Below are 11,195 nucleotides of genomic sequence, written 5' to 3'. Positions count from 1 at the left end.
CAGCTCCCTCTGACGGGCGTCCCGGTATTGCTTTGCACGCTCCCCCCCGCAGCCCGAGAACACCTATCTCTGCCAGATCTACAACCTGACGCTCCTCTGCATGGAGGATTACGTTGTCGAACCCCAGTCGGTGCAGTTCCTGGTGCAGCACGGCTTTGACTTCAACAAGCAGTACTCCCGGGGCATTCCTTACCACAAGGGCAACGACAAGGTACAAACCGGCTCTCCTCCAGACACCTCAGCTCGCTCTGCTCCAGGCTCCAGGGTTGCTGGCTTCCCCTGGTCCCGGCCTCTCCCTCGCGCAGCTGCTGAGCCAGGGTGGGCTCACGCTGGGCTCTCGCGTGCAGCGTTATCCCTTTCACCTCCCCGCTGTTTTATATCCAGGTTGTCATTTGTTGCCGTTGCTTTTGCAAATATTCAGGCCTCTGTTTGGTGAGAGCAAGAAAGCGTTGTAGGCAGTCACGCTGCTGCTGCTGCAGCAAGCTCGGAGGGCTTCCCGGGGCGACGGCAAGCCAAGGCGTAAGGCTCGTCGACCAATCCTTCTTCTTGCAGGGCAATGAGAACCAGAGCCAGAGCGTTCGGACTTTTTTTCTGGAGCTCATACGAGCGAAGAAGCCTCTCATTCTCCATAACGGCCTGATCGATCTGGTCTTCCTGTACCAGTGCTTCTATGCTCACCTCCCAGACAACCTCGGCACCTTCACCGCTGACCTCTCGGAAATGTTTCCAGCGGGAATATACGACACCAAATATGCTTCAGAGTTTGAGACTCGCTTTGTAGCATCCTACCTGGAGTATGCCTACAAGAAGTGGTGAGCAGTGCTCTGGTATTTAAAGCTTATGGGAGGCAAGGCAAAGGGAGCGTCAGTGTTTTGTGGGGGGTTTTTTAGGCAAAGGTCTTTGCGTTACCCCAGTGAGCGAAGAAAGGTGCTTTTCAGGTGACACTGCCCCATGCTCTTCCCATTTCTAGGAGAGATGCCGAGTTCATAAGGGTGCATTTTGTAATGGGCCTCACCTGTTTGGTGGGCAGCTGCTGAAAGAGGATTTCTGTCTTCTGCTGGCAGCAGTTTTGACCACACAGTGACCTGATCTAACTGAAAAATAATTGATTCACTGCATGGCCCTGGTCCAGCGGTGCCACAGGGGCGCAGCAGGAACGCATGCAGAAGGGAAACCCTTAAAACTCAGCTAGAGAACCAAGTGAAAACGGGGCCGTGCCCGCCGGGTCTGCTGGTTGTAATTTGGTTTTGTAAGGGACGGTGCAGTACAGGGTGCGCACTCCCTGCGCCTCCCGACGCTGACCAGCCCTGTCACGTGTCCCACACGTGACACTTGCGTGCGGCCAGCTCCAACTCCCATCACTTTCCTTCCCAGCAAAGGCTATGCTCTTGTTCCAGGGCGTCCCCTCTTGCTTCCTGCTGCCAGCAATTCGTGGATTTCTTCCGGGCAGACACATGTTTGGAGCAGACATGTCTGTCTCCACCTGTCAATCTGACCCCCCATGCAATCTAAACAAGCCCCCGGCAGCGATACATTGAGTCTCCATTAAGCTGATGTCACACTCCATGCAGAGGAGAAGCGATTCTTTTAGTGACTGTTTTAGATCAGGAAATGCCATTTGACAGGTCTGAAAACATTAAAGATGGCTGTTCTCAAACATGAGAATGCTTTGTTTTGGCAAGACAAAAATACTTTTTAAATTGAGCTCTTAAATGTTTTAACCCACAATTCTAGTTATATGGAGCCCTCCAAAGGTTTTGGGCCTTTTTGCCAGTTCTTGGGACAAAACAGTTCCTTTTTCCCCCAAGAGATGGAAAACATTTCCTTGTTGTCTACATTGCCCAGGTTCGACCTGCCTGGGCGGTAGCTGCCGGACACTCTATGTGATACCTCATTTTGGGGTGTTACCTCTTTGTCTTTAATGTCTTTGTCTTTAATTATGAGACCTATCTTAGTGCCTTTAATATTTAGAGCCGAGCTATGTGCCCCCTTCTCCCAGAGCTTCACCAGAGATGCTGTTGTCCCTGCCTGTATGTCCACATAAGAGAAACCAACCTTTAAATCGGCACAGAAACAGCTACTTACTAAAGCTGTTCTCCCGGGGCTGGGTTTCTTTCCAGCAGGCTGTCAAGAGCAGGATACCCATGGGGTTGAGACTTGTGGATAGCAGCATGTTTGCGCTGGCTCCGCACTGCAGTACCTTCAGCGAGCAAACTGCAGTAACTGTGTGCTCTTGCTTGTTCCAGCAAGCGAGAGAACGGCAAGCTGAAGGACTCCAGCAGCCAGCACCTCACCGTTGAGTTCTGCAACTACCCTGCCAACATGTCCCGTTACATCGACTATCGCCATTGCTCTCTGGAAGAAGAAAGCCACAATGTGGGAGGGGGAAATAAGGTGCCCGTCTGTGAGAAATTTTCAGTAAGTAACATGAATTCCTGCTTCCTTCCTGGCTCCATGGAAAGAGCGACGTGTGGCCAGAGCAGGAAATGGTAGGAGAGCACCTGGGAACTTCCCCTTGCTTGCTTCACCATACAAGGAAGATTTTCAAGCTTTAGGTGGCTTTGTGGTGCTCTGTTTGGAGGCAGTGAATTCCACAGGCTACGATAGACATGAAGGTTTAAGAGATTATATGGCCCTAAAGAATGGGATGGTAGGAGTTACAGAACCTATTGCTCTCTTGGGAGGGCTGTAAGTGCTAAATTAGTTTGGCTTGTCCCTCTGAGCAAGAAACGCTGCCTCTTTCCTTTCCCATGTCTTGATGAGATATAAACCAACATTACCCGTCTGCAGCTTCTGGCACTGTAGCACAGCAGGATCCACACAATCTCAAGTCCTGGTGCCACTAGAGCAGTAAACAAAGAGCCCATCTGATCAGATCATAACTGGTTTCAGATGCTTCAGGGAGAAAAGGAACTCTTCCAGGTGTTGCACATTATTGTCACAGAACAAGATAGGTTGGGGAAACCTTTGGTAGTTTCTCATCCAACCAGCCACCCAATATTGCTCAGAGCCTTGTTTAGTAAATTTTGAAAATCTCTCTTGACAGCTCCTGGCTGTGCTCAGTGTCAGTTTGTCGGTGCCTTTCTTGTGTGTTGTGGGGCTGTAACTGGTCACAGTGCTCCCGCTACAGCCTCACAAGCCCTCAGCAGAGGGGAATAATTAGCTCTGCTCCACGTTACGGTAATAAGCTGCTCTGACCAGGAGGCTGGTGGCTACAGACTTCTCTCTTTCTCCCTAGGCCTATGGCTGGTGTCCAAAAGGAGTGAAGTGTCCACAGTCCCATAATATTGACCTCATAATTGATGAGGATGACAGGCTTTGGGAGGAGAAGCGGAAGAAGCGGAAGCACAAATGGAAACGTCGGAAGAATACAGAAGAGCCTGCAAAGGCATTTGAACAGGAAAGCTCAGGAAAAGAAACAGAGCTAGCTCAGAATGGGGAGGAGGGACCGCCACGAAAACAGAGCTGCTATGAGCCTGCAGCTGCTATGGAGCTGGCAGAGATCACACCCAACACTGAGGGCAGGCCACTGGAGGAGAACTCCACGGACATGGAACCGGAGGTCAGCTCAGACACCAGCACACAAAGGGAAGAGGATCTGGGGAGCACTGGAGGAACTGCTGCCCAGGTGGCAGCTGCTGTGAGCCCTTCTGCCAAGGGAAATGCCTCTGACAGCGACCAAGTGGAGGGGAAATCGGAGGTTCCTGCTGTGGTGGGCTCAGTCATCCCAGGCATCCCTGAGACTGAAGCAGCATCTGCTGCAGAAAAGGAAACCCACAGTCCACCTTCACAGGGGGGCACGCACCGAGCTGGCTTTGATGCATTCATGACCGGCTATATCATGGCTTATGTCTGGATGCTCAAGAAAGGAAAAGATGCGGACACTGGTGAAAGGCCCTGGTTGCCAGAGTGCCACAATAAACTGTACCTCAGTGGGAAATCGATGCCACTTCAAATAGTGAAGAGCTTGTTTTCTAAATCTTCCAAAGCTCACAGCCAGAAGATGAAGTTAGCCTGGGCCAATGGATAGAGCTAGAGGACTCCTCACTGAACCGGGCTTCTTTTTCCTCCCCTCAAGTTTTTAAGTTCTTTATTCCATCAAGAACTGACCAGAAGGGAAGCAAGTTTCTTAATCTTGTTTTTGTTTTAACTTCTGACGGATTAAATTGCTGTCCACTGGAGCTCCCCCTGTTGTTCCTTACTGGCATGCTGGGCTGTGAAGGCAGGGGTGGGCTGGAGAAGAGGGAGGAAAATTGCACCTCTCCAACTGCACCCAGGGCTGCAAATTTCAGTTTCGTGCTGTAAACTTGAAGTGGGTTTTGAAAAAAAACAGCCTAGGGTTGCCTTTCTGGAAAGACAGTATGCTAGCTGCTTTAGCATGGGTTTCACTTCTTGCAGACGATGAAGAGGGTAATCACTTGATAACAAGAGGAGACGGAGGCCAGAGCTTCCCACTTAAAACTTGGTAGCATGTTAGAGCCCCAGTCTCCTCCCAGATCTTTCCTTTATCCTTACTGCACCTACAGCCTTGCTACATCCTGCCACTTAACCTAGTGGTTTAGGGGCATGTGCTAAAGGTCAAAGTCCATCTACAAAAACACATCTGAAAGCTCCAAGCTGTTGATCCATACAACCAGCACGATAGAAAACGCTACAGTCACTGGAGGGGGATGCTTCTGCCAGACACCAGATGAAAGCAGGCTAGCTCTTCAGGCAAAGCATACATTTTTATGAACATTTAGTCAAGCGTTACTGCTTTCAGTCACTGTTGGTAGGGCAATTCCCTATAACCCTGAAAATTACTTCCTGTCTTTCTAAGGAAGTCAAGAAGGGAAAACGTGTTGTGGTTTGTTTTTTTTTTAAAAATAAAATACGTGCTGGCCATGGTTGGTTTAGAACATGCACCTGAGAGAGCTATCCCACTTTGTATTTGTACTTTACCTTAACCTTGGTTACAGCATGCATAGGCAAGACTTTTGCTCCTACAGGAGAGAGAGGAAGAAGAAAGCCTCTCGTCCCAAATGGGTCAGCTGATTCTAGTGCAGGGTACCTGCGTGCAGAACCAAGCCACAGCAGCTCTTCAAACTTCAAACTAAGGGGAGATGCAGTGGGACTTGAAGCCAGGTGTAGTCCTCAAACTGCGCTGCTTCCTGTGCTACTGAAGCTATTCTCTAGGGCTAGAACAGAGCAGCCGCAATGGCTAACAAAAGTTAGTGCTAACAAAAGCCATCTTGTCTTCTAGGTCACAAGTTACTGCCTACTCTTCAGAGCACTGTAAGGCAGAGCAGAAATAAGTCCTTGAGTCTCATGGATTTAATAGTATGATACTGCAGTAAGATGCAGGAGCGAAATAACACTGTAGTTCTCCCTGTTTACAATTCAGCACTGAGTAATAGCGAATACGATCTCAAGCCAGAATATTAATGCCATCCATAGCTTAAATAAGCATTTGAGCCAGATTTTTTAACCTAGGGTTGCCCTCTTAATCACAAGACTCAGGCCTTGATTTTATTTTTATTTTGAAAGCAGGTTGGGAAAGTTTACAAAACCTGACCAAGAAAAAATTATGAAAATATTAACTGGATTCATCTTTGGTTACTTCTTATTGCAGTTCCAATAAAACATACACCATTTTCTATAGTTCAAAAAAAGTCAGAAGGTCAATCAACATAAAAACAAGACGTGCTTTCTTTACATATTCATAAATATCCACAATATTAGAAAAGTTGTTTTGCAAAGATTTTTTTTTTTCTGGCAGTGTTAACTTACTATTATACACAGGCTACAAACTTCTTCCTAAGCCTTTAATTACACATTGAGCTATTTACAGACTGCAAAATATTAAGACGTAAAACTCCTTCATAAATACGAAAATAGATCATCTCGCAAAGATCTTTATACTTAATCAAATATCTGGCTGCCTCTCCTCCCCAGAAAAGGTTATTTGTTTTGCATAGAAATGTAGTGACATGCAATATAAACAATAGCATTAAGTGCAAACAGGAATTATTCAAGTGTCTTTAGTTGTACTGGCAAAAAATACCAAGGTTCTGTTATACATCAATGCCTCTCCCAACAAGTACAAGTCTACTACAGCCCCTGTCTGCACTGCTTTTGAGGGGCAGCAATTCACATGCATTCTCTTAGTTGCATTTTATCAACCTGCAACCTCAACAAAAATAGCTTATAACAGACATTTAAATGAATTCAACATAGAAAGATTTAAAGTGAATTAAAAATATCTTTGATCTCTTCGGGGAACCTAGCAATGCGTAGAAAGTGTTTTAAAAGAGCAAGAACTGCTCCCGTAAGAAAGTCAAAAATCATGATAAAATCCAATCACAATAAAACTTTGTCACATCACTATAAAACAGGGAGTTTGCTGACCACATGTTCGTGTCCATGTTCATCAGTACCTGTCAGAAAATGGCCCCCAGTAGAAAAGCACCCTCAGGTATGCAGAAAACCTAGGAGTATTTACTAGGTGCAACCTAGATTCAGCTTTACACAACCAAAGGGATGAGACTTAATGAGTGCCAACTGCATCCAGACCCTTGGAAACACTGGGTTTTAGCAAGCACTTAGCTATTTTAAAATGGCCTTTTACTCCAGTTTCTTACACACGCCTCTTTTCCCATGCAGACCATGAATCCAGCAAAGGCCTGAGCTGCTATTCCTTGGCATTTCTCCGACATCTCCATCTCAGTACAGAGCTAGAAAAGTTGATAGATATGCCCTATGTGTGTCAGCTGGCTGTGCTTACGGTGGACATTTAAGAAAATTTTATCCATGTTGCTTTGTAAGAGAGCAGAGAAACATTTTAAGAGACAGTGGTGTAAGAAAAAGGTGAGGTCACTGTAAAGGCTGCCATAGAGGTACCCCAAGCCTGACTGCACAGGCTTTGCAGTCAGCATCAGAGTGGGCAATAGGCTTTGTGATGAGGTGTCAGCACTGACAACCAGGGCTAATGCAAGCCACGGAGCAGCCAGAGGCGTAAGTGTGCTCTCCAATGAAGCTGCAGGCAGGTGTAGGATGCTGGACAGCTTCTTTGCAGCCTAGTGATCCAGAAGTAAACTATTCCTTATTATTGCTTGTTTGGCTGAAGTCACACACCTAAATGCATCTTGTGACAACAGAAGCTGGTGCTGATGGTTTCCCTCCTGAAAGATTACAACTGTATAAAAGATAAAAAGAGAAAGTGGGGGGGGGGGCAGAAGCCAGGCAGGCAACTAGCTGGCAACCGAGTTCTGCTGTTTCCCTGTCCTCAAAGGAAATTAGACACACAGAGTGCCAGCCACATGAGCTGCTCTGAACTCTGCAGACAGGATACACAAGACAGATGACTCTACAGATCAGCACCTACAAGAGGCAGAGAGAAGTGAGCCGGGGTGGTCTTGGTAAGGGTAGGCATTTTCTCTTTCAGACTGCTGACAGCTGCCTGATCTGGCATGGACTGTGCTAAGTAACTCAGCAATGCTGGGTTTCTCATTTAATTCTTCACAGCCACGGCAAAGGGATAACTGCTGCTCAGGTTAACACATTTCACAAGAAGAAGTTGTAATTATAACTCACAGAATTGTTACCTACGCCTCTGGAAGGATAAGCATCTCAGCCAAGAAAGAACTAAGGCTTTCTCCTTCATCCTTTCTTTGAGATAGGAAAAGAGTAGGAATACTCCTGCTTCCATCAGAGACTAGCTTTCATTTTCCATCCTTAAGAAGAGCAGGAAGAGAGTGTAACAGGCTACCTGGGTGAAATTCTGGTCTCCACTGCATCACCATCTGCTCAGCAGGCATGCAATGCATATCTCAGTTAGGAATGATAATACAGGTTTTAAAAAAAAAATTTAAAAAATCTAAAAATCCCATGTTGTTGGGACGACAGTGGAAAAGGGCAGGATGGTGCACAAATGTCATCACAGAACAAGCCTTCCCAAACATCACATCCCAGAGTGGGGATTTCTGATACTGGTTCCAACAAATAGCATTAACATTAAAGCTCATGCTGCTGCTTCTTTCATATGTACCTGCTGGTGGAGGGAAAAAGAAAAAAAAGAAAAAGATCATCTTATTCAGTGACAGGAGAAGCCAATGAAGACAGCAGCTTCTTTCTGTAGAAGAAAAAAAATCATCTGGGACAAGCTAATTTTCTTCAGTTTGACAATTCAAAGCCCTTCTGTGAGTCTACCATCTATCCTCGTCCAAGAGCACTTGTGTGGCTGCAACACTGCTGGCAACTTCCCCTGCACAGGGGATTCCTGTCCTCTGTCAAGCAGTCTGGTTTTAAATAAGGAGCCATCGTTACTGCAGTGATGTCAATGAAATGGGATGTCGTAACAGAAAGGGAGATGAATGTGACCCTTCTAGTTTAGTGGAAAGTCAGCTGTGATCTACATATTGTATTTAACTATTCTGCAGAAACAGATCATGATGTCTATTCAGCTCTTCAGAGATAAGAGCCCACATCTCCCAAAAGCTCAGTACAACTGATACTTTCACTGCCAGTGTCTCCAGAAGCCCAGAAATTACAATGCCTGGAATATGGCTCTCCTCTTGTGCCCTGGGCAAATCTTCCTCCACATTTGGGTTGAGATACATGAAGAGCTGTGCAAGGAGGAGAGCAGTGCTTACCGCATCCTGCTTTCCTGCACTAATATATTACACATCATTACCAAATCCCAAGGGAAAATGGAACACCAGGGAACAGAACAGATTCTTCTTGTTAATCGCAAAGTACTTGTCATGTGATTCACCCTGCAGATTGCAACCAGCATGAGGGATTTTGTTTTTGCTGCTTTTGAAAGAAGAGCTTGTTTAATGCTGCAACAGCATTCACAGCAGCTCCGGGACCAGAAAGCATTCCTATCTGCTCAACATAGCTCTGACAGATCCCTGTGCCCATTTCTGAAACAGAGACTCCAACTCACATGCACTGCTGCAGAATGTTAATGCAAAATCTGCAGTGGTTTGGAGCAGCTGGTCAGTCAGAGGAAGAGGAAAAACCTAAGGGTCACTCTTTCTACCCAACATGGAGATTAAGGCCTTGAAATGCTCCATGCTGTAATCCAGGTCAAACTGTTTAAATGGTGCCTGCTCTGGCTGCTGCCTCTTGGAAGGACTGTGAGGCCCACATGGCCATTCTGGCTGCAGTTTTTCCCCTTCCTAATGCAAATCAGGGAAAGGAATAAGCACAGTTTGAAATAAAGTTAAAATAATAAGTCTCTCCAGACGCTGTCTGCAGCTATCTGTTTGATGGCCAGTTTCTACCATCTGCTGAGTCTCTTTCAAATGTGAAGCCCAGCACTATAGAAAAACAGAGACTGGGAACAACTGTTCTCTCAAGGACACATTCAGTTTGAGCCCTTTCTTCATATGTCACAAGTTGACTGTGTGCTGCCACTTGCTGAGACATTGGAGGAGGTCTGAGACAACAGGGCAGGACTGTCCCCATCCTGCTCCCTGAAGGGCCATGCCTCTCTCTTCAGCTCAGTGGAAGGACTAACACTGAACAGAGGCTTTGTAGACTCTAGCGGAGTATTTTTCAGCAGGTCATCTTCCACCTCCATCTCTTCAGAAGGGAGACAACCCGCAAACACTTGTGAGGAGCCATGTCCCCCAGAGTTCACTGAATTCTCAGCTGGGAGCTTCTTGTAAGTTAGTGGCTCAGGCTGGGCCAGCACTAATGGTTGATGACATGCTGGATCTCCACATGTGTTCTCAACAGGGCAAAACCCATTTTCCTCCTGGGCCACCGGCCCATCTGAACAGTCCATATCCTCTTCTTGTCCTGGTACAGGAAGAAATTCTGGCCTGTGAGGCTTGGCTTGAAAGGGGGGAATCTCTGACACACCATATTTACTGCTACTCAGGAGTTTTTGCCGAACCTCTGCCCCTAGCTGGGTTGGGTCACATCTGCTGACAGTTGAAGACAGTCCCCCAAATAGGCCATATTCCTTGTGCGGCAATTCTGGGGAGAGAGGAAGTGATCTGCATCTCCTCCCAGGAAGAAGGGAAAATTCTTGCCAGTCTGTGCTATACGCCTGCCGGAACTGGGACTGGCTGGCTTTCAGACCTCCACCTGCCTCTGGAGAATGCAAGTCAAACACAAGGGAGATCACAGACTTGCTTGGCATGTCAAAGAATTTGATCTTCCCCCCCTTGAGGTCCTCCCGGGCACTGAAGGGATTAACTTTCCGGCCTAACCCTTTATTTGGTGTATAGTAGGGGTCCTGCACATTTATCTTCCTGGAAGGCTTGCGGGAGAAGATATCTGACTGACTGCGTGACAACCAGATATTCCGACGCGGACGGGGTGACTTGGGTGGGATCTTATCATCCAGGGAACTCAAACGTTTTACTCCTGGTCCTTTTTCAATTGACCCTGAGTAGAAGAAAAGAAATACTCTTAGCTTAAAGGAGCTATATGCCTGCACGTCTGCTCACTCCCAGAGCTTTCATGACAACTGTAAAGAAAAAGCTGCATTTCTGATGTTCCAAAATATCTTCCATAAGCACATATTTGCTCATTCCTTACAAGTTCCTGCACGAACAAAAGGACACCATTCCCTTCTCTTCAGTATATTATTGGTTTCAAATGCGGCAGCCCTGTCCACAGGACCTTTAAAATGTAAGGCAGTCAAAACTACATTTAAAATATTCTCTCCTCTTTACTCATGCCTCCTGCTAATTAAAAGTCATCTTGAAGACTTGAGAAAATGAAAATTCAGTTAATGCCACCTTACTTCCATTGGCAGTGAAACTGGACTGCTTCTTTATCATTTTACGATCAAATTTGCACCCACATTATGGGGGATGCTAATTGGGCAAGACAATACTGTCTTCAGAAAAAACAAAGGAAACTGTACAAAAATTTGGTAGGAATGAAAAAGTTTTTCCCTCCTCTATCCAAATCTTGTATTTTAGGGCCCCTTCAAACCTCCTCGCTGCCAGTACGCTGACACAGCAGAGATTGCACAGGGTGGTCTTCAAGAAGAAAAATTTGCATGTTTCTAGATTTATCATCCTGGTTTCCAGCAGAGGTTGCCCGAGATCTCTTGATGATACTGGCCATAAAAGAGAGCAAGTATGAAACATAGCCACCAAAGGAATTGGGACTTTTTCACCCTGATGGGAAAAATCTAAGACCAAAATAAATTCCTCTCCTGATACCATGAAGAGTTTAAATCATTCCATCCC

General features: G+C 46.3%; 2 protein-coding genes across 4 annotated transcripts in view; one reads left to right on the top strand and one right to left on the bottom strand.

Annotated features, from left to right (window-relative positions):
• Positions 1–34: 34 nt before the first annotated feature.
• Positions 35–4,715, top strand: TOE1 (target of EGR1, exonuclease). The gene is made up of 4 exons (XM_035894250.1): positions 35–211; positions 553–812; positions 2,247–2,418; positions 3,239–4,715. The coding sequence occupies exons 1-4, from the start codon at positions 101–103 to the stop codon at positions 4,028–4,030; spliced, it is 1,335 nt and encodes a 444-aa protein (XP_035750143.1). The 5' UTR covers positions 35–100; the 3' UTR covers positions 4,031–4,715.
• A 650-nt stretch (positions 4,716–5,365) lies between these two features.
• TESK2 (testis associated actin remodelling kinase 2) overlaps positions 5,366–11,195 on the bottom strand; it is an 83,700-nt gene continuing 77,870 nt past the window's right edge. For 2 of the 3 annotated variants that reach the window (XM_009638814.2, XM_035894229.1), the window contains exon 11: positions 5,368–10,380. In XM_009638814.2, coding sequence (XP_009637109.1) covers positions 9,368–10,380 — 1,013 coding nt within the window. In that variant the 3' untranslated portion in view covers positions 5,368–9,367. Of the gene's footprint in view, positions 10,381–11,195 lie in introns of all 3 variants that reach the window. The other variant, XM_035894230.1, reaches the window with a different exon arrangement.

This window comes from Egretta garzetta, unplaced genomic scaffold (genome assembly GCF_000687185.1).
Source record: "Egretta garzetta isolate BGI_Z169 unplaced genomic scaffold, ASM68718v1 scaffold145, whole genome shotgun sequence".
NCBI classification, from domain to species: Eukaryota; Metazoa; Chordata; class Aves; order Pelecaniformes; family Ardeidae; genus Egretta; species Egretta garzetta.
This window is presented reverse-complemented; position numbering and strand designations above follow the sequence as displayed.